At 45.3% G+C, this 22,781-nt stretch overlaps 3 protein-coding genes across 3 annotated transcripts in view; 2 read left to right on the top strand and 1 right to left on the bottom strand.

Annotated features, from left to right (window-relative positions):
* The window catches only part of TUT4 (terminal uridylyl transferase 4), a 188,275-nt gene extending 182,144 nt beyond the window's left edge, over positions 1 to 6,131 (bottom strand). The window contains exon 1 of the mRNA XM_044383873.3: positions 6,014 to 6,131. The gene's annotated coding sequence lies outside the window, so the exon portion shown is untranslated. The remainder of the gene's footprint in view (positions 1 to 6,013) is intronic.
* Positions 1 to 12,670, top strand: part of GPX7 (glutathione peroxidase 7) — a 34,405-nt gene extending 21,735 nt beyond the window's left edge. Inside the window, exon 3 of the mRNA XM_057310797.1 lies at positions 12,579 to 12,670. Coding sequence (XP_057166780.1) covers positions 12,579 to 12,607 — 29 coding nt within the window. The 3' untranslated portion in view covers positions 12,608 to 12,670. The remainder of the gene's footprint in view (positions 1 to 12,578) is intronic.
* SHISAL2A (shisa like 2A) lies at positions 6,174 to 22,240 on the top strand. Its single transcript, XM_026498080.4, has 3 exons — positions 6,174 to 6,384; positions 12,579 to 12,718; positions 21,960 to 22,240. Exons 1-3 carry the CDS (start codon positions 6,203 to 6,205, stop codon positions 22,211 to 22,213), a joined length of 576 nt encoding a protein of 191 aa, XP_026353865.2. The 5' UTR covers positions 6,174 to 6,202; the 3' UTR covers positions 22,214 to 22,240.
* The last annotated feature ends 541 nt before the right edge of the window (positions 22,241 to 22,781 follow it).

Here is a 22,781-nt window from a genome sequence, read left to right as displayed (position 1 = left end):
GGTGCCATACAGCATATGACTCTTGGTTTCCAGGTTGTGAGTTTGAGCCCCACACGGAGTGCAGAGATTACTTAAAAAATAAATAAGTAAAGTCTTTAAAAATTAAGTAAAATAAAATGAGAAGGCAAATCACAGACTGGGAAAAAATACATAGTAATATATTTGATAAAAGGTTTTGTGTGTAGAATATATAAGAGCTGTTATAATTCAATGCAATTTAAAAATAGGCATAATAGGCTCAGTCGTTAAGTGTCGGCCTTCGGCCCAGGTCATGATCCCAGGGTCCTGGGATCGATTGGGCTCCCTGCTCAGCAGGGAGTCTGGTTCTCCCTCTGCCTGCTGCTCCCCTGGTCATGCTTGCTCTCTCTCTCTCTCTTTCTCTGTCAAATGAATAAATAAAACCTAAAAAAAAAAAAAAAGAAGAATGGTCAAAATAAAAAAATACTGATAAAACCAAGTGCTGGGGTGGATGTAGAGCACTGCCTCTTTTTTTTTTTTTTTTTTTTTAAGATGTTATTTATTTACTTGAGAGAGAAAATGAGAGCCTGGGGGAGTGGGGGCAGGAACAGAGTGGGAGGGAGAGAGATGAGCAGACTCTATGCTGAGCATGGAGCCCAATGTGGGGCTCAATCCCAGGATCATGACCTGAGCTGAAACCAAGAGCTGGATGCTTAATCAACATAGCCACCCAGGTTCCCCTGGAGCCTTGCCTCTTATACATTGTTGGTGGGGATGCAAAATGGTACAGCCACTCTAAAAAGCAGTTTCGTAACTTCTATAAAGTTAAACATACATCTACCCTATTACCCAGAAATTCTACTCCTAAGTATTTACCGAAGAGAAATGAAAATGTATGCGTGCACATGGGTGCGCACACACACACAAAAGCATACATGTAAAAATGTGTATAGCAACTTTATTCATAATAGTCCCAAACTGGCAACAATCCAAATGCCTATTAATGGTTGAGTAGATAAACAAATTGTAGTATTTCCATATAATGAGTATATATCCATGTATTCGGCAATAAAAAGGAAGAACTATCTGTACATGCAACAATCTCTGAGTATCTCAAAGGCACTGTGGTGAGGAAAAGAAGTCAGACACAAAAGACTTACCATCCAATTCCATTAACAAAGTTCAAGAACAGGCAGAACTTATCTGTAGGGACAGAGAGTAGAGCAGTGGTGTTTAAGGCAAAGCTGGGGGTGGAAATGTGTTGTATGTTGACTGTGGTGGTGGTTACATGAATGCATACATTTGTCAAACTCACTAAGCTATACAATTAAAATGGGCATGTTTTATTGTTTGTAAAATATACCTCAATAAAATTGATTTTAAAAGAAGGAAAAAACCTCAAGAGAAGCATCACTATATAGCAATAAAAGAAATTGAAAGGAAACTAAACGTTGAAGAAAATGGATAAATCATCATATATTCACTAAATGGAAAGCTACATAGCAGCAAAAATGGATGAACCATATACATCAGTACAGACAAAGCTCACAAACATAAGATTGTGTGAAAAAAAAAAAAAGGTTCCAGAAGAATACATGCCGTATAATGATTTCTATTTAAAGTTTTATCACATGTAGGGACACTTGGGTGGCTCAGTTGGTTGAGCTTCAGACTTGGTTTTGGCTCAGGTCATGATCTCAGGGTCCTGGGTTCAGCCTTCCTCAGGCTCTGCTCTCAGCCAGGGGTCTGCTTGAGGATTCTCTCCCTCTCTCTCCCTCTGCCCCTCCCCCCTGCTTGTGCCCTCTCTCTCTCTCTCTTTCACATAAATAAATAGATCTGAAAAAAATAATAAAAACAGGGAGAGTAATACTGCACAGAATTGTTGCAGGTTTTAAAAGAGTGGATGAAAATCACAGAACACAATCTTGAGATTACAGTGTGTTCTCCATAAATGTGAGTTCTCCCTGCTCACCCCTCCTTCCTATACTTTCTTTCCCTTGTGGTATTAGAGACTCTGGTCCTCCGACTTCAGTTGGGGAGGGAGTTGGTGGAACAGAACTCTGATCAGTTACTGGCTGTGTAGCTTTGGGTAAATCACTTAATCTCCCTGAGTCTCAGTTACTTTGCGAGATGGGAAGAATAACACCTATCTCAAAGGAAGTTTTCAAGGACTATATGGCATACAAGATGGGGAACTTCCAGGTATTTAGTAGGTCTACAATAAGTGCCTGCAGGAAGAACAAGCATTAGGATAGCATTTAGGCCCAAAGAGCTAGAGGATTTTAGCATAGGCTCCAAAGAGCTCAAGGGCTCCAAGGTTAGAGTTCAGGGGGGTAGTGCATAAACTTATAATGGGAAAAAATTACATCCTGTTTTCACTAACCTCTAATTGGAATTTAGCATTTCTTTTTGTCATGCAGGTAAGCAACAAATCACAGTACTATTTAGCAGGACCTGTGACTCTGTCACCAATAGAAATCATAGTTTCGTATTACATTACAATAACAATATCTTAAAAATGCTGTTTATTCACCACCTCAAAATTACAATACCTAATAGACCAATCTCTAGATCTTGTTATTTAATGTTTAAGAAAGACATTCATAAAATAAATATATTTTTTTAAAGATTTTATTTATTTGATAGACTGAGAGAGAAAGAGAGAGACAGCGAGAGCACACAAGCAGGGGGAGCAGCAGAGGGAGGGGGAGAAGCAGGCTCTCCGCTGAGCAGGGAGTCCGATGTGGGGCTCGATCCGAGGACCCCGGGATCATGACCTGAGCTGAAGTCAGACATTTAACCGACTGACCCACCCAGGCACCCCTCAAAATATTTTTTAAAAAATATTTATTTTATGGGGTGCCTGGGTGGATCAGTCGGTTAAATGTCTGACTTCAGCTCAGGTCATGATCTTGGGGTCCTCGGATCAAGCACCACGTCAGTCTGCATGCTCAGTGAGGAGTCTGCTTGTGGCTCTCCCTCTCCCTCTGCCCCTCCCCCTGCTTGTGCTCTCTCTCCCAAATAAATAAATAAAATCTTTAAAAAATATTTTGATAATGATTCTATATAACTGGTATTCTTATTATCTTAAGTAATTTACTTTTTGTGGTTAAAAGTACTCTTCTGAATAAGGGTCTGTAAGTCTTCATCAAAACACCAAAGGAACCCTTGGCCAAACAAACCTGGATGCCAGTCCTGCCTGGGCCATCGACTGCTATGTGACATTGGGTTTGTTATTTCTCAGGGGCATAATCACCCCTGTCTGGCTCACCCCACAGGGTTGTTGGGAGAATAAATTAATTCTTGGCTGGGAAAAGGCTCTGGAAACTGTTGGCAGCTTCACAATTTTCCCAAAAGTCAGAGCAGAGTGCTTTCTATCTCCCAGCTAAACCCTGTCTCCAGGAGACCTCTCTCCTTTCCACAGGATTTCCACTCTGCCCTTTACTCTGCATCTGATAAATAAAGAGGCCAAAGTGCACCTCCATTAGGGTATGCCATCCAGCCTCCAGTTTGCAGAGAGGCACAGCTCGGTAGAAAGGTTTTCTGGGGGACAATAACAATTCCCTCCAATTTTCATATTTGACCTTATCGTGACCCTCAAGGACACTACCCCCTTGAAATTCTTCCTCTCTCCTTCAGACAGTGACTGTTTTGCAGCCATGGTCCCTACACTTCCCCTTTCTGTCCCGTCCTATGATCATCTGTGTGACTCCCCCACCATACTGTGTGTTTCTCAAGGGCAGACCCGGATCTGAGTCCTCTCAGGGGCTCCAGTGCTCTGCTCAAAAGCATGGCACACATTAGTATCTTAGAAGCTGGCTAAATGAAGAAAGGTAACCTGAAACACAGAAAGAAAAACTGGAAAAGGGGGAGAGCTAGGGCTTGAGCCCAGATTGCCTGATGCCCATGTTTATCCCACCACACCCAAAGCACAGGATGGAGAAACCTGGGAGTCCCAAGTCATCACAATAACTATTTCCTACTCTACCTACTCCTGTGAAAAATTAGAAGAGCTAAAGATCTTATCATCTTGAGCTAGCCCCTACCCATCTGTCCAATGAGAGATTCAGTGGCTTTCAAACCTTTTTGACCTGACTCAAAGTAAGAAATGCATTTTACATTCTGATCTGGTCCATAATTCATACATACATATGTAACTGAAATAAGCATTTTATGAAAGAATACTTAGCTTTACTATCCACAGTGCACTTTTTCCATTCCACTTAATTATTATTTTTTATTTTTATTTTATTTATTTTTTAAGTGGGCTCCACACCCATCATGGAGCCCAACCCAGGGCTTGAACTCAAGACTCTGAAATCAAGACCTGAGCTGAGATCAAGAGTCCAAAACTTAATGGACTGAGACACCCTGGCGTTCCTAATTATTATTTATTAAAGCTAGCTGTGACTCATTAACTGATTACATGTCCCACAGGTCTTTTTCAGTCCCAATAGCCTGTGACTAGCTGAATGGGATGTAAAATGGGACAACTAGGGGCACCTGGGTGGCTCAGATGGTTAAGCATCTGCCTTCAGCTCAGGTCGTGATCTCCTGGGATGGAGCCCCACCTTGGGCTTCTGGATTAGCAGGGAGTCTGCTTCTCCCTTTGCCTCTCCCCCCTGCTCACTCTCTCTCTCTCTCTCAAATGAATCAATAAAATCTTTTTAAAAAATTTTAAAAATGGAATAACTAAAGCTCAGGAGTCTCTAGTCCTAGATCAATGCAATTGGGGCAAGCTGTGTACCTCTCAAAGCCTCAGTTTCCCCAGTGTACTCCGAGAGGACAGACAGGCAATTTCTAAGGACCACATATGGCCCCTTCAGACTGTGATCCCTTGATCCTAGTGAGAACACTGCTCCTGTGATCTGGAAATAATTTCTGAGAGTGGAGAGGTGTGCAGGCTTTGCTTCCTGGGGGGTGGGGTTCCATTTGGGACATCATGTAGCGCCCTTGTCCTAGGCCAGCGTGGCAGAGAGTCTGAACAGAGGAGTGTGAATATGTCAGTACATGAGTTAGCTGCTCAGGGAAGGAAGAGACAGGCAAGGAAGCCAGGGGATGAAGACATTTAAAACTCCACTGGAGGGATGCTTGGCTGGCTCGGTAGAGGGAACGACTCTTAATCTCAGGGGTTGTGGATTGGAGATTACTTAAAAATAAAATCTTGGGACGCCTGGGTGGCTCAGTCGGTTAAGCGTCTGCCTTCCTCTTAGGTCACGATCCCCGTGTCCTGGGGTCCAGCCCCTCCTCCCGCCGGCCCCTCTCCCTCCCCCACGCCCCAGCTGAGAGTCTCCTTTTCCCTCTGCCCCTCCCCTTCTCTCCCCCCCCCCCACCCCCGGCTCGTGCGCCCGCGCGCTCTTTCATTCTCTCTCAAATAAAATCTTAAAAAAAAATAATAAAGTCTTAAAAAAAAAAAAAAGAAGTCCACTGAGAAAGAGGCACAGTGAGAACCCCAGAAAGAACAAGAGCCTGGGGACTAGACAGACCCAGGTTAAAATTCCACGGACTTGAGGACTGGGGGAAATGACCTCTCTGGCGCTTAGCTCTCATTTATAAAATGGGTTTGAAAATCCCTGGTCCTCTGGGTTGGTGTGGGGTTAAGTGAAGTAGTGTACCAATCATCCCATACTGACCCTACTGTGTCGCGCACTAGCCCGGACCTGCCCTGAGGTCGAGCACAGCGCCCAGCCCCAGAAGGGTGCTCAAGTGCAGCTGTGGAATCCGCGGCGGTGGCCTGGATTCCCGTCCTGCCACCTTGGACTTGTCGTGTAGGCTCTCTGAGCACCCAGCACCCTCGGCATAAACTGGGAACGCGGTGGGGCGGGTGGGGGAAGTGCAGGCACAGACCCGCGCCCAGGAGGCTCCCCCCGACCGCTCCCTCTTCTCGGCTCCGCGGGTCGCCCTCGCATCCGGTCCCCCCGCCCCGCGCTCGCGCTCAGGCGCCAGCTCTCCGCCGCCTTCCCGCCGCTCTCCTCTCCCACCGCTCCTCCGCCCTCCGCCCTCCTCTCTCCTCTTCCTCCCGCACATCCCCTCCCGCCGCGCCCGGTCCGCGTACCTGGTTGCCTCTCTCGGTCCTCAGGGATTCCAGGTCTCTAACCGCGGCGTCTCCGCGTTTCTCTCTGTCTCGAGGCTTCTCTCTGCTTCTCTCTCCCTCAGTCTCTTTCTCCGGCTCTGTCTCCGTCCGTTCCTCGCTCGCCCGGCCGTCTGGTGGCCCGCGGTGGCGGCGGGCCCGGCGCGGGGCGCGATGAGCGGCGCTTGCACCAGCTACGTGAGCGCAGAGCAGGAGGTGGTGCGCGGCTTCAGCTGCCCGCGGCCGGGGGGCGAGGCGGCCGCCGTCTTCTGCTGCGGCTTCCGCGACCACAAGTACTGCTGCGACGACCCGCACAGCTTCTTCCCCTACGAGCACAGCTACATGTGGTGGCTCAGGTACCGGCCTCGGCCCTAACCCCAGCTAGAACCCCACTCCAGCCTGAGCCCCTCGCCGCACCCTCAGTCCAGAGAGTGCTAAACCCTCAGCCCTCACCCACGTGCCCACCCCAACATCAGCATCGACCGCACCCGCCCTTTAGCCCTTCAGGCCCAACGCTGACCTTTGCTCTCACCGTGTCACCGAGCCAGCTCCCTCCTTCCCCCATCCTGAGCCGAACCGTTATTCAGATCCAAACTTGAACCTCATCCCCAACTCCACCCTGGAGAAACTTCAGTCCATCCCGACTCCCAGTGTCATCCTCTGCCACCTGGAACCCAGTCCCAGATTACACACCAACCCTCTCCCTGACACAACACTCCCATCTCCCACATTCACAGGAAACCCAAACTCTACCCTAATCCAAGAGCTCACCAGGGTCCCCATCCTAATATTAGCCTGACCTCATCCCTGACTTTACTCACTCCCCAGTCAATACTGATCACCAGCCCCAACCTCCCCCTGAGTCCGCCAGGCAACCTACCTCAGCTGTCCTCCCCACCCTGACTCCAAACATGGTCTAGCCTTACACCCAGACCTCAGCCCCAAGTCTTACTCCTCACCTCGTGCTACACCCCAAGTCAATCCCGGCCTAGCTGAGGCTCAGCCCTTTCTCCCCCCTCATATTTAGTCATTCTTTAGCTACCCCAACTGAGCACTTAGCTGCGCCAGGCCGGGGGTGGGTACTGGGGATGTACTCTACTCCCGAGCTAAAGCAGAGTCCCAAGGGATCAGAGCTGCATGCAACATCATAATGCCACAGCAGAAGGCAGCTCACTATAGATTAATAGAAGTGTAATTTGGGTTAGAACCTCAGTTTCCCTACCTGTTCAGGGCATTCCTGGAACCTAAGTATGGTGCTGAGAGGGCAGTGGTTCTCAGTCTCTATCCGTCTCCAAAGGCCTCATCCAGGAAAAAAGACCCGAGCCTGAGCCTGCTCTGGGAAGTAGGTATCAGCAAAAATGGAGTGGGCCATCTCAGTAGACAGTGATTTTCCTGTTTCTGGAGGTATGTGACGAGAGGCTGCATACCTTCTGGGTGGGGAAGGACAGTCTGCCACAGAAACCTCTCTGAGCCTCTGTCTTGACAACTATCAAATGAAGAGTATGATAAATGATTGCCCTGATTTCTGACTAGGACCAAAGAGATAAATAGGTGAAATCATCTTGACATATGCCACTGACAACTACAGATAATCACTTTTTCTAAGCTGCTCCACCTGTAATTCTAAAACTATTTTCAGATGGCCAGGTTTCCCAATCCAGCACGTTCGGCTGCTATCTGTAATCTGAGGAATTATATTAGTTTATTCTCTATTCAGCCGTATATTCATTCAGTCCTTATAGCCTTTGCTTTGTGCCTGGTGCTATGCAAGGCAGTAGGGACACGAAAAGTAATTATTCCCTGTCCCTGAGGAGCTCATGATCCATTCAGAGAGCTATGACATGCACCTAGAGTATAATAATGGAGTATTTCCTGAAGACCCACTGTGTACTTAGCACTGAGCTGGGTGTGAAATATGGTAGCACTGACCTCCCTTTGAGGTATAGAGACAGCATAGAGGGACACCTGGGTGGTTCAGTCGTTAAGCGGCTGCCTTCGGCTCAGGGCGTGATCACAGGGTGCTGGGATTGAGCCCCACATCGGGCTCCTTGCTCCGCTGGAGCCTGCTTCTTCCTTTCCCATTCCCCCTGCTTGTGTTGCCTCTCTCGCTGGCTGTCTCTCTGTCAAATAAATAAATAAAATCTTAAAAAAAAAAAAAAAGAGAGAGAGAGAGTGTAGAACTTTGGGGCTGATTAGAACCCAGTCAGTCCAAACCGTGGCTCTGTCACTTAATAGCTATGTGAATTCAGCCAAATTATCTCCAAGGATCTTTGTTCACCTTCAAAATGGCAATCGTACTACCTGTCTCGTGGAATTGTTGTGAGGATTAAGTGAAATAATGCATGTGAAAGTGACTAGTGCACACTGTAGGTGCTCAGTAGAAGGGAATTTCTCCCTCTTTCACAGGTGGGAAAGTGAAGCTGGGAGTGTGAAAGCGACTTGTCCAAGATCTTCTAGCAGTGTCTTGGTAGACAGATTTAAAGAGCATCACCTAGGAGAAACCAAGAGTTAGATGTATTCACACATTCACAACACTGACATGTCTTCTGTCCATATTACAGATGAGAAGACCTGAAGTTAAGTTACTCTCTGCTAAGGCCCTGCTGAGAGCAAGTGGCAGAGCTGGGATGAAAACTCAGGCCTCTCTGGCCCAAGTGTGGGCTTGTCCTGTGGCACAACTGTTTAAATCTGGCCTGGCTCTCTCATAACCCTCTCTACTCAGATCATTTGAAAAGACACTCATTGGCCTTCTTCTGTCTCCTGGGCACTGTGCTGGCCCTTGGAGACACGCACCCCCTCAGCACCTAGCCAAGATCCCCTCCTCTTCTAACACCTCCTTCCCTCTAACTCTCCTGTGGTCCCTCCTGTTGCCTTGCACCCTCGTGATATGTAGAATGCTTTAGTGGCTCAGACAATGAGGTGGAGGGTTGGATGGGGTGGCCTCTGAGGTCACATTACATGTCAGTGTGCTCCCGTTCTGTGACCTCAAGGGCAGTTGAAAGGTTTAGCCTTCAGGGCTGACTCTTCCCAGGCTTGGTTCATAAACATCACAGTTGCCAAGTGGAGGAGAGGAACGGAGGGTCCCCAGGACATCTAGGTAATCGGTGTACTCTAAACCCTAAAACAACGCTTCTGGAGTGCTCCTCAGAGCGCCACCATTTCAGGGTGGAGACCTTGTTTTGCTCTCAACTCCATTTGGCCTTTTTCATGAAAGTTGGTCCTTAAAAACATACAAATCTCCAGGTAAATGACCGTTTCCTTGGATGGTGCTCAAGGAGAGTTGGTGTCTTTCAAAGTGTGTCTCAGGAAGTGAAGACTCCCTGTGGCGAAGCAGCTGGTGCTATCACATGTCTGGTCCACTTTCCAAACACCCTCTATTAGTAGCTCCGTTTTTACCAGGGTGTGAGCCAAAAGGCAGCAGCCTTGCTGCAGGGCAGAAGCGGTTGTCAGATGCTGTATCTACAGCACTTCGTTTAATCTTTAGGGACACCTGGTGGGATAGGAACCTTTACAAATGAAGAAAATGAAGATCAAGAGATGAAGGATTTTTCAGTTTATATAGGACAGAACCCAGATTTGAACTTAGAACTGCCTGACTCAAAAGCCCTAACAGAGAAATGTTAGGCCGCCTCTCCTGTTCTCTCCTCGGGGTCACAGTGTGTTATCTGTCTCTGAGAGTTATGGATCTGTGAACTCCTAGAAGGCTAGCAGCTCTTCAGTTTCCCACCCAGGGCAGGAAGCTCTAACTTCAGAGAGAAGTGTACTGTCCAGGTGTTCTTTACAAACCCGTGCGGTAACAGAGAACTTACCACCTCTCCAGGCAGTCCATTCACCTGGGGACAACTCTAATTGTTTAAGTTCACTTCTGCCAAGCACAGATGTTTCCCCTTAGAGCCTCCTCTATTGTTCCAGCTCTGTCGTTGGGGCCTGGTTCCTCTGTCCCCAGACAGACCATCAGAGACAGAGCCCACTCCCTGACTCACTGCTAATCGGGGACATCTCCTGCCAGCTCTCTCACCCATTCCTCAAAGGACCTTGCTTTTAGAGAGGGCCCTTTCCATCCCGCTGGCCACAGATGTCCCATGTAAAGTGTGGAGTCCCAACCGGAGCACAAGTCTTCCAGATAATAGCCTTGAAAATAGTGAGCATATCTTGAAAGGGGAAATAATGTTTGATTAAAGTACTTATAAGAACTAAAAGGTACTGCATGCTCAATATGGAAAATGTGGAAAGGACAGGGGAATCATAGGAGATCTAGTGTCTTAGCTTGGATTCCCCAAAAGACTTAGAAACAAGGATTTGAGGGCAAATATATTTTATGGAAAGCCATCCTAGAAAATATTGGTAGAGGGTAGCAAAGTGAGGCAGGGAAGGGTAAGAGCAAACAACAGTGTGTCCCCACTGAGGGTCACTGGAGCTTAAGCTGGCTGAACTCTGCCAGCCAGTGTAGAAATTACACCTCAGAGTAATCCCACCTGAGGGCCAGGAGACTGGGTATTCACATGCAATTTGTGTCAATCATTGGTTGTATGTCAATGGGAGAAGGGAGGCATTAATTTTCCTGCACTTTCTGACCTGCTCAGTGTACAGACGGAGACTGTTCTGGGCCCAAGAAAGCCCTCAGGCCAAGGGATACAGATGCTGTCATTTGAAACTCTGGCCAGAGTATTCTACAATTACAAGACCCAATGGGACATGGACAGGACATCCACAGCCTGCACTACAACCAGAGATGGCCTGTTAGCATTTTGGTGTATTTCTATCCAAACTTACATACGTATATTATGTATATGTTTACATTTATTTAAGTTGGGATTATGCTATATATTTAGTACTATGTCCTACTCTTTTCACTTAACATTATCTCATCAGAACTTATCCTTGATCTTAAAAATTATTTGAAAATATGTTTTTAATGGCTCTATATTATTCCATTGCAAGGGTGTTCAATAATTTATTTAGCCATGGGAAGATAGATTCTCCAAAGCTCTAAGGTGGTTCTGTTTAGTGGAACTTAGCCATCAGCTAGCTGGGAAATAAGTCACCAGCTAGCGGGGAGCAAAATCTGGCAGAAGTGGCAAGGGCAGGAGTCTGGGGCTGGGGTCAGGGAGAGGGGTGGGCAGAAAAGCTGGTGAAGAAGTCATAGACAGGAAGGGCACACAAACAAAGCCTGCTGTCTACCTATCCACTACTGTTGGGAGAACATCTCATAGTGCCTGACACATAGTAGGTACTCAGTAATACTTACTAAATGCTTGCTATGTGCCAGGGCTTCTGCAAGGGGAGGACGAAGCTGATTATATATGGTCTGAGTCTGCCTTCAAGGAACACATGAGGAGTGTACTGAACACCTACTATGTGCCAAGAATATTACATATTAGTCATCCTCACTACCACCTGTGAAGTACTGTGTTTTTTTTTTAAGATTTTATTTATTTTTTTGACAGAGAGAAAGAGAGCACAAGCAGGGGAGTAGCAGGCAGAGGGAGAGGGAGAAGAAGGCTTCCCGCTGAGCAAGGAGCCTGATGCGGGACTCGGTCCCAGGATCATGGGATCATGACCTGAGCCGAAGGCAGATGCTTAACCAACTGAACCACCCAGGTGCCTCTGTGAAATGCTGTGTTTTGATCATTTTCACTTTTTAGACAAAGAAGCTGAGGCTCAAAAGTTATAATAACTTCATCAAGATCTCAGAGTGAGTCGTTACACACCTGGGTTCTAACCCAGGTAGGTTTGGTTCCAAAGCCCTTTGCTCTTTCCTACCAAAAATTGGGCTGCCTAACCCAGTGGGAAGAGCTAAAGGCCCTGAGTGAAGAGTCCTGGGTTTATTAGTCTGGCATAGGGGGAAAAGGAAAGAGAAAGATGGCCAAGGAAAGCATTATTGAGGAGGAGACGTTTGAGATGGGCCTTCAAGGACAGGTAAATCTCTAGTGTGGGGAGATGATGGGGAGCAATCATGTGAAGCAGGAAAGACTGTGACTCCCAAATGAGCCAGGAGGTAGTCGTCCGGAGACCAGGTGACCAGGGCCTGACTTGGGGCACAGGTGGCAAGATTGGAGGGTGAGGGGACAGCAGTGAGGAGGTCTTCTAAACACGGAGTCCACACTGGCGTGATGACCACTGGAGGGTGAGTCAGAAACTACCTTGAGGCTGGAAGGACAGCTAGTTTTTAGCTAAGGCCTACTATGTGTCATGATTTTTAAGAAACAGCATCGTGGGGAGGGCTCTCTGAGACCATCTCCAGCTCCCTGGGGGAAGGGAGGGAAGCAGGCTGAAGAAAGTAGGGAGGGAAGGAGAAGAGCAGAAAAGGAACACATACCGAGCCCCAACTACGTGGCGGCACTGACGCAAGTCATGTTACACATATGGTGGGTCCTTGGCATATAACTGATGCTCTGTCTCATGCTTAGGCACAAACAGCCTAAGACAAGTAGAGACAGAACGAAAGTTGAAGCCAGCTGATGCTATGACACCAACAACACTTCCCATCTAACAGGTTGCCTCCTATGTCCCCTGCCGACCTCAGCTCCCTCTGGTCTTCTCTCCCCAGCATTGGAGCCCTTGTGGGCCTGTCCATAGCAGCAGTGGTTCTCCTGGCCTTCATCGTCACTGCCTGCGTACTTTGTTACCTGTTCATTAGCTCGAAGCCCCACACGAAGTTGGACCCAGGCTTAAGCCTCCAGCCTCCAGGTAAGAAACAGACCTCATGATTTCCTTGTATTAAACAGGCTAGCACCTTTACAGAGGGGAGATATTTAGATGATGTTTGGAATGTTGGAAACTCACGAGAGTTTCTAGAATATTCTGAAGCAGCAGCACATTTTTTTAGGAGGTTCACGGTCTGAACATTTTCATCCCAAACTCTTCATGTGCTCAATGTTTATCAAAATAACTTGATTTAGTCAGCATTCTATTTGCCACACAAAGACTGATCCATCTTGTGGATTTTCTCAGACAACATTTTAAATTCTAGCCTTAGGGAATGAAAACTGATTTTAATATTATCCCAAACAAATTACAATTAATAAGCAAAATTTGCTGCTCTCCAAACTCAGTTTGTTCAGAAATTAAATACAGTTATTTTTCGATAATACGAATTGCTGGACTACGCCTTCCCTCATTATTAACATAGGCCCTCTAGAGCCTCAAAGGGACCCCTGCCAAAAATGTTGCTTTTTCATAAGTCTTTATTGCACACAGTTTCACAACCTCTCCAAGGTACTGTGAAAGACACAAGCGCCTACTGGCAAGTGATCTTTCTGTGTAGTTTGGTAGACCACACTCAAAATGAGTATTATTATCTCCATTTTACAGATGAGAAAATCAAGGCTAAGACAGATTAGATGACTTACTCAAAACAGTACAGCTAATAAATGGTAAGGCTAAAATTCAGCCCATGTTTTTCTACCTTGAATCCTGCTCTTTCTTCTGCCTACCACCCTGGGTCTGTGCAGATCTATAATTAAGTACAGAATTGTCTAATAACAAATGTAAAGATAATTCCAAAAAGGAGAGTAGATTTGAATTAGTGCTGAGTTAGCAAAGGAGTGGGTTGGGTAAAAGGAGAAAAGGCATCCCAGGATAGGGTAAATAATGGGTAAAAGTATGCAGGCAGTTCTGAGTAAGACCTATGCAGTGACTGGGTCACTCACCCTGGGGCATCATAGGAAATAAGGCCAGGCAGGAATTTAAGCTAAGCAGAAGAAGCAGGGATGGCAATTATCAGGGCAGTAGAAATGTGGGTAGTAGCTAAATTTCAGAGAATGACAGAGAGAGCTTTTTTAGTTGTAAAAGATTCATTTTCCAACTTGAAATCAACTCGTGCAACAAACAACAGCACAAAGAACCCTTCTCAGATCCTGGTGACAATAAATAACGCTGGGCTGCTGAACGTTGAAAAGCAGGAGGGATGGCTTTGGAGGATCGAAGGATTCTTCTGGCTCCCCTTACAGTCAGGAACCTGGCAGGGGAATGGGAAGAAAGCCTGAGCATAGATGCAGACAGCCCAGGCTTCAACTTTTATAGAGAAAAATCACAGATGTTAATGAAAGGCATAAAAGAACCTATCTCATGAGATAACGGCATGTATGTAGATGGAAGGCTCGATATCAAAGACATATCAGTTCTTCCCAAACTAATCTGTAAATAAAATTCCCAAGAAAACATTTCATGGAATTTGTCAAATTAGTTCTAAAATTAATCTAGAAGAGTAAAAGTGCAAAACAATTTTGGAAAAGAAAGAAGAGGAGGGACTTGCCCTATCAGATAACAGACATTTTAAAAAGATTTAAGAATTATCCTCCAAAAAAAAAAAAAAAAAAGAGTTATCCGCTTGATATTGGTACAGCAATTGACAGAATTGGGCAATGCAGTGGTCCTCAACGGGGTGCACATTTGTCCCTCTGCCCCAGGGACATTTGGCAATATCTGGAGACACTTTTGGTTGTCAAAGCTGGGGAAGGTATCTCTTGGTAGAGGCCAGGGATGCTGTTAAACATCTTACAATACAGAGGACAACGCTTCACAACAAAGAATTATCCAAACCAAAATGTAAATAGTCCTAATGTTGAAAAACCCTAGAATAAAAAGAGAGTCTAGAAACAGATTAATTAAAATATAGGAATTTGAATAAAATATTCAAATTTTTTTAAATAAGGGGGAAAATTGGCAAATTTGCCTTCATCAAATCCAAATAGTCATGAAATAAAAATAAGACAGGGGCGCCTGGGTAGCTCAGTCATTTAAGCGTCCAACTCTTGATTTCAGCTCAGTTCATGATCTCAGGGTCATGGGATGAGCCTGAGTGGGCCTCAGCACTCAGAGGGGAGCCTGAGATTAAGATTCTCTCTCCCTCTGCCCCTCCCTGCCCCACTCCCTCTCTCTCCTGCTCTCTCTCTCTCAAAAAAAAAAAAGAAGAAGAAGAAGACAAAAGACATCATACCTAACGTTACAAAACAAGTGGTGGACTGCAAAGATAGTATAAACATAAAGTTAAACGCACATACAGACAACGCTCATTATTCACAGAGCTGATATTTGCAGATTTGTCTACTTGCTGAAATTTATCTGTAACCTCAAAATCAATACTTGCAGTGCTTTTGAGGTCATTTGTGGATGTGGACATGTGCAGAGCAGCAAAAAATTCGAGTTACCCTATCACACACATTCCCAGCTGAGGTTAAACAAGTCTACACTCTGCCTTCTTGTTTTCAACTCTCATACTGTAAACAAGAGTCTATTTAGTGCCATGTTTTTTGCATTTTTGTGATTCTTGTGAACTTCACTGTCTAAAGTGGCCCCCAAATGTAGTGCTGAAGTATTCTTTACTGTCCCTAAGCATAAGAACGCTGTGATGTGCCCTGTGGAGAGAATACACGTGTTAGATAAACTTTGTTCAGGTATGAGTTATAGTGCTGTTGGTCACGAGTTCAATGTTAATGAGTCAATAATATATATTAAATAATGTGTCTTCAAACGAAACACACAAAAAATAAATTTATGTATTGGTCAGTTGATGAAACAGAGTTTCGTTGTGACCAGAGGATCACAGGAACCTAATTTTGTATTTTCCCTAGGGGCAATGATTCAGCATTCGTTAATTCAATGTTTGGGGTGACTTTATAGAATATAATTACTGTGAATAATAAGAATCAACTATATATAAAATAGAGATGAGGCTGATATCCAGAATATATAGGCACATCTTTAAACAAATGAGGAAAACGTCATTTACAAAAAAAAAGAAATACAGATGCTCAGTACACATGAGAAGAAGCTGCTCGGCCCTACTAATAATGAGAAGAACCTGAGGCACCTGGGTGCCTCTTGACTTCTGCTCTGGTCATGATCTCAGCGTTGTGAGATTGAGCCCTGTGTTGGGCTCTGCACCAGGTGTGGAGCCTGCTTAAGATTCTCTCTCTCCTTCTCCCTCTGCCCCCCCCCCAATAAAGAAAGAATGCAATTTAAGAATGATGTAACTTTTTGGGGTGCCTGGGTGGCTCAGTCGTTAAGCGTCTGCCTTTGGCTCAGGGTGTGATCGCAGAGTCCTGGGATCGAGCCCCGCATCAGGCTCCCCGCTCCACTGGAGCCTGCTTCTTCCTCTCCCACTCCCCCTGCTTGTGATCCCTCTCTCGCTGGTTGTCTCTCTCTGTCAGATAAATAAAGTCTTAAAAAAAAAAAAGAATGATGTGACTTTTTAATTTTTAAAGATTTATTTGAGAGAGAGAGGACGATTTATTTATTTATTTGGGAGAGATTGAGAGAGAGAAAATGTGCACAAGTAGGGAGGGACAGTGGGAGAGGGAGAGAATCCTCTAGCAGACTCCCTGCCGAGAGCTGAGGATCACTCAGTGGGCTCCATCTCACAACCCTGAGACCATGACCTGAGCAGAAAGAGTTGGATGCTTAACTGACTGAGCCACCCCGGCGCCCAAATTATATAACTTTTTAAACAATTGTTTTTTTAAAGATTTTGTTTATTTATTTGACAGAGACAGCCAGCGAGAGAAGGAACACAAGCAGGGGGAGTGGGAGAGGAAGAAGCAGGCTCCCAGCGGAGGAGCCTGATGTGGGGCTCGATCCCGGAATGCCGGGATCACGCCCTGAGCTGAAGGCAGACGCTTAACGACTGAGCCACCCAGGCGCCCCTAAACATTTTTTTTAAACAACTTTTTTTAAACAATCACATTGATGGGGTGCCTGGCTGGCTCAGTCAGAGGAGCATGCAACTCTTGATCTTGGGGTCCTGAGTTCAAGCCCCACATTGGGGGTAGAGATTACTAAAAAAAATTATTAAACTTAAAAAAAAAAATCAATTACATTGGCAAAAGTCCAAAAATGGATCATATTAATAGTGAGAAATTTGGGTGTGAGGAATCGATACTGTCATATGCTACCAGTAAGAGTATAAATTGGTACAACTACTTGTGGACCAATTTGGCAATATCTATTTAAACTAAAAATATCTATACCCTGTACTCCATAATTCCACTTCTAATTATCTGCCTTAGGGAAAGAGTTGCACTAGGGGAGAACTTGTAAAGAACGATCCATGATAGCTTGTCATAGTCGAAACAAACTCAATGTCCACCAGAAGAGGATTTATGAAATACGATATCACAGTTAAAAAGAATGAACTAATTCTAAATAGACCATCTCATTTGCTCTTCACAATAACTGGGCAGAGTATAGATCTTATTACTGTGCATTTTACAGGTGAGGACTTTACAGACAGGGACCCGAAGTCACCTAGTGAGTGACAGAGCCAAGTCAGCCTTCCCCCTCCTTTGTTTCCGTATCCCTGTGCTGTGAAAGGGAAATCCTCACCGTGGGCCAGACACTGAAACTTTACATGCAATATCTCATCTCATTCTCCCAACTCTCCCGGTGCGGTAGATATTATCGCCCCCCATTTTACAGATGTAAAATCCAGGTGTCAGGGAGGTTAGATGACTTGCCCAAGGGTTTACAGCTTGTAAATCATGGAACTAGAATTCAAATACATTTGTCTTTTTATGTCTCCAAAGTCCTATTCTTTCTGTGTCACCAGGCCAGGTCTGTGGGGTGCTCCTCTTGTGTCCTGCTCCCCTCCCCTGTCCCCATGTTATCCCCCTTAGCCTTTCTGACTCAAAGGAATAAAGTTCATGCCTTGGCCTTGTGAATGAAAGCCACCCCCCACTTTCACTGCTCATCCACCAGCTGGATTATTCGGTCTCTAGGGTTTAAGACAGCTTGTGTTCTTGCTTTTTGCTTCTTATTTTTAAGATGGAAAATGCATTTCCTGATCTTTTACTAAGTGATAGCTTTCAGCTCTCTCTGCCTTTTGCCCAAACTCAGCTCTTAGTTCCTGCCCTTCATTAAGTGCTGTGCTCTCCTTCCTCCGAACTCACAGCTTCTACCAGGAGCCTCCTGTCCCTCCTGCATCTGAGACAGTTTACAGGCCCACTATCTTACATTCATCAGAGCTTTACCTTCACAAAAATGTTTCATTTCTGTCCCCCTCGAGTAGAACACGTGCAGAGATCATTAGCCCCATTGTACGGCAGAGGAAACCAAGGGTTAGCCAAGGGAAGTGAATTAGCCAAGTCCCCACAGCTAGTGAACTTGTGTTGCTGAGGAATTAACCCCGATCTCCCAGATTCTAAACCCTACAATCATTGCGCTGTATCTTGGGGCCATGATATCTGACTATGGGGACAAGGGCAGTGTGAGGAGTACTTATTAAGAGCAGAGTGGAAGTGGACCAGAATTTCTGAAAATAGGTGCCTCCTGCTGCCCAGGCATTCTGTACTATCCCACCACTCCCACCCCAACCCCATCCCCCACACTCAGGATGCAAAAAAGACCATAACTTTCTTACTCTGGTACTCTGGTACTTTGTGAGGAACTAGCTTGATCAGAAGGGTGACTGAGTTCCTACCATTGTGCTTTAAACACCTTATGCCATTTAACCTGCTCCACAACTCTGCCAGGTGGCTATTATCAACACTATTTTGCAGATGAGGTGAATGAAGTAAGGGTAGAGGTGATATTACAACCTAGACACATTTAATAAGAGACAAAAAAACAGGGGGAAAATGATAAACAAGAGTTCAGTTCTCCCTCTAAAAGGTGTTGGTGGGAGATCCCTAATCACCCATTCTCACCATCCATCTGCTTGGCGTTTCATGAAGTTAAACACACACTTACTATATGTATTAGCTCCCTACGGCTGCTGTAACAAATTTCCACAAACTTGGTGGCTTAACATAACAGAAATGCATTATCTCACATTTCCAGGGGCCACAAATCCAAAATCATTCTCACTGGGTTGAAATCAAAGGCTCCAGGGGAGAATCTCTTCCTTGTCTTGTCCAGTTTCTGGTGACTGCCAGCGTCCCTTTGCTCCTAGCAATCTCTATATGTGTCTTTACATCACTCTGTGTGTGTCCATCTCCCTCTGCCTTTCTCTTGTAAAGGCAGTTGTGATGGCATTTAGGACCCACCCAGATAATTCAGGATAAGCTCCTTATCTCAAAATCCTTAATTTGGGGCACCTGGGTGGCTCTTGCGGTTAAGCATCTGCCTTTGGCTCAGGTCATGATCCCAGGATCCTGGGATTGAGCCCCACATCAGGCTCCCTGCTCAGTGGGGAGCCTGCTTCTCCTCCCCCCTCTCTGCAGCTCCCCCTGCTTCAGCTCTCCCCCCACCCTCTGTCAGATAGGTAAATAAAATCTTTAGGGGAAAAAAAAAACCCTTAATTTAATCACATCTGCAAAATTTTACCATATAGGGTAACATTCACAGGTTCCAGAGATTAGGACCTAATATCTGGGGGCTACCATTCGGCCCACTATACCATACAAATCAGCAATTACACTCCTACGTATTTATCCTAGAGAAATGAAAATGTATGTCTGCACAAAACCTATACATGAATGTTCATAGCAGCTTTATTTGTAATTGACAAAAACTGGAAACAACCCAAAAGTCCTTCAATGAACAGATTGTGTTCAATGGAATATATGCAGCCATAAAAAGGAACGCACTATTGATACACACAACTTAAATGGATTTCAGGCGTGTTATATAGAGTGAAAAAAAGCCAATCTTAAAAGGTTGCATACTATGGGGCGCCTGGGTGGCACAGCGGTTAAGCGTCTGCCTTTGGCTCAGGGCGTGATCCCGGCGTTATGGGATCGAGCCCCACATCAGGCTCTTCCACTATGAGCCTGCTTCTTCCTCTCCCACTCCCCCTGCTTGTGTTCCCTCTCTCGCTGGCTGTCTCTCTCTCTGTCGAATAAATAAATAAAATCTTAAAAAGAAAAAAAGGTTGCATACTATATAGTTCCATTTATATCACACTTCTGGTATGACAAAATTATAGTAATGGAGAACGGGTTAGTGGTTACCAGGAGTTAGGTTTAGGATGAAGGTCCGAGTATAAAGAGGAAGTATAAGGAAGTTTCTTTGTGGTGATGGAAGAGCTCTTTATCCTGACTGTGGCAGTGATTATGTAAATCTGTATATGTGATAAACTTTGACAGTACCATACACCAGAAAAAGAGTACATATAAAAACTGGTAGAAATTGAATAGGATTTGTAGTTTAGTTAATCTGTCACTCTCCTAGTTTTGAAGTTATTCTATGGTTATTTAAGATGTTATCATTGGGGAAAGCTAGGTGAAGGGTAAGTGTACTATTTTTGTAACTTCTTATGAGTCTTCAATTATTTAAAAATAGAAAGTTCAAAACAAAACAAACAAGAAAAAAGGAAATTTATTGGCTTTGTAGGTGAGAAGTCTAAAAGTAAGGTGGGCTTTCTGCATGGTTTGAATAGAAGTTCACTATGTGGTCAGGCTTGTGGCTCCATTCTTTAAGATTCTTTCAACTCTACCCTCTATTTTGAGTTGGCTTACTCCTCAGGCTGACTTTTCTTATGGTAGAAAGTTGGCTACCAGCAGTCCCTGGGCATGGAACGGGATTATCTGATTGGCTGAGATTAGCCAGGCCCCACTCCTAGAGCTGGGATGGGCCAATACCACCCAAATATAATTGCTATTACCAGATGGGAAGAGGTAGAATGAATGTTAGGTAGCCAACTCCAATGTCCAATATAACTTCCTTCTTAAAATTCACTCTTCCCCTGGTTTCAGAGGCATCATTCTTCCTGGGTATCCCCCATCAATGGGTCTTAAAGCAAAGGAGTTTTCTAGACAGAGAAGGTATAATATGTCATTCCAGTCAGAAGAAACAGCACAAGCAAAAAATCAGAGATGAAAAGGAATGGAGCTATTTATGGCACAATGAAAACCTTGGTGTCACAAACATAGAGTTCTTAAGGGAAGAGTGATAGAATGAAGCCAAAGAGAAGGAATAGGGCCAGTATGTGAAGAGCCTTGAATGCCACCCCAAGGGTGACAGGTAATGGAAGACACTGAAGGCTTTTGAGAAAGAACAGTACATGGACTCACTTGACTTTAGAAAGCTCTCTCTGGCTACAGCTGGAGGGTAGACTGAAGGAGCCCCAACTAGAGGCTGTTCCAGTGGTCTGGGAGGAAGAAGATGAAAGCCTGACCGAGGGTGGTGACCTTGAAGATGTAGAGAAATGGGTGAATATGGAAGATGGTAATTGGTGGAATGAGCAGGACTTGGTGACTCACATTTCCGCCTTGAACACTTGATGCGCTTTTTTTTTGTTTTTTAAAGATTTTATTTTAAAGTAATCTCTACATCTAACATGGGGCTTGAACCCACAACTCTGAGAGGAAGAGTCGCACACTCCACCAACTGAGCCAGCCAGGTAGCCCTGAACGCTTGATACACATTTTATCCAAAAAGGCAGGAATGTTCAATTTTATCAAATGCTCCTGATAAATCAAGGTACATAAGGATTTGTAAGTGACTGTGGGATTTAGTGACAAAACATTTTGAGGTATGCTGGGAGCAGAAACCAAGTAAATTTCGGCAGAATAAGTCCTGAACAGGAAGTGGGGAACACTAAGGCCAAGTTAGCCTCCTTTCAAGCTCATATACAAGAGGAGGAGGGGATAAATCAGTAGGTGAAGAGTGGAATCTATTCTTAAAGAAGAGAATAATGTATGTTTTAAATTTTTCCAGCACTTCTCTGCATGCTAGCTGTGTAATCAGCCTGTACCCTCACCTATAAAATGAGTTTTTATAGTATCTACCTCATGGGTTTATGGTCAAGGTCAAGTCTTCATTTTTTCCTAACAATTGGTTATTGTCTGTCTCCCCCACTAGACTCTAAGTTCATTAGCTCCTAGTGAATGATGTAGTATGTTGTTAGTAAATATTTATTAAGCAGATGATGCATTTAAGGCTGAGCTCAGTCCTGCCCAAGGTAAGCGTCAGGAAAGTTAGCCAGGGCCTGTGTGAGACTGTTGGGGAGGAAGGTTTCTAAGAGGAATGCCTTCCGCTTGCTGTTTTCCAGACCTGAAGGAGCAGGCGCCCCCTGACTGCCAAGGTGGAAATGCAGGCAATTCGATGGAGGTGCCAGGAGTGAGCATTCTCGGGCAGAATCACCCCTTCCTGAACCCACCGCTAGACTGCAACAAGGAGCAGTCTGTGGACCCCAAACACCTGCTCCAGCATTGCTTCATGGCCACAGTGACTGCCAGTGACATCCCAGGCAGCCCTCAGGAGGTCCCTGTCCCAAATCTAGACCCATGTGGACCAGCCCCATAAACATCCAATAAATGTCTCTGCACCATCCTTTTCTGGAGCCTCTTTCCCATGAAAGGTGGGGGTGGGGATGATCAAAGGGACTTTGGTGGATAAATGAGGGCTTTCCCCAGCAAACCCACCCAGGCTCTGCTTTGGACCCAGTTATACTGGTCTGCCTGGCCTACAGTTGACTCCTACTTCTCCTGCAGCTCTGCCATAAGGAACAGAATGAGGAGTGTAGAGTTTGGGGAGGGGGGTTAAATTACTTAGTCCATGCAAAGTACTTAGAACAGTGTTGGCACATGGAAAGCACTCTGTGTCAGCTATCATCACCACCATCATCATCATTATTATTTTATTGTTAAGGAATCTTAGGGCAGGATGGCTGACTGCCACCCCTCTCCCGGCTGTTCTCTTCATCTTAACTTTGGCAGTTGCTTTAGGCTTTGCCTTGGAAGTGCAAGGCAAGGACTGAGGAGACTCAGTGGCCACTAAAAGCAGCTCTCAACATTTCTGACAGCGATCTGACCTACTGCTGGATTTGGCAACAGTGAAATGGCCACTCTTAGATATTTGTGCATGGGGCCTG

Source organism: Ursus arctos, unplaced genomic scaffold, assembly GCF_023065955.2.
Source record: "Ursus arctos isolate Adak ecotype North America unplaced genomic scaffold, UrsArc2.0 scaffold_12, whole genome shotgun sequence".
Lineage (NCBI taxonomy): Eukaryota > Metazoa > Chordata > Mammalia > Carnivora > Ursidae > Ursus > Ursus arctos.
This window is presented reverse-complemented; position numbering and strand designations above follow the sequence as displayed.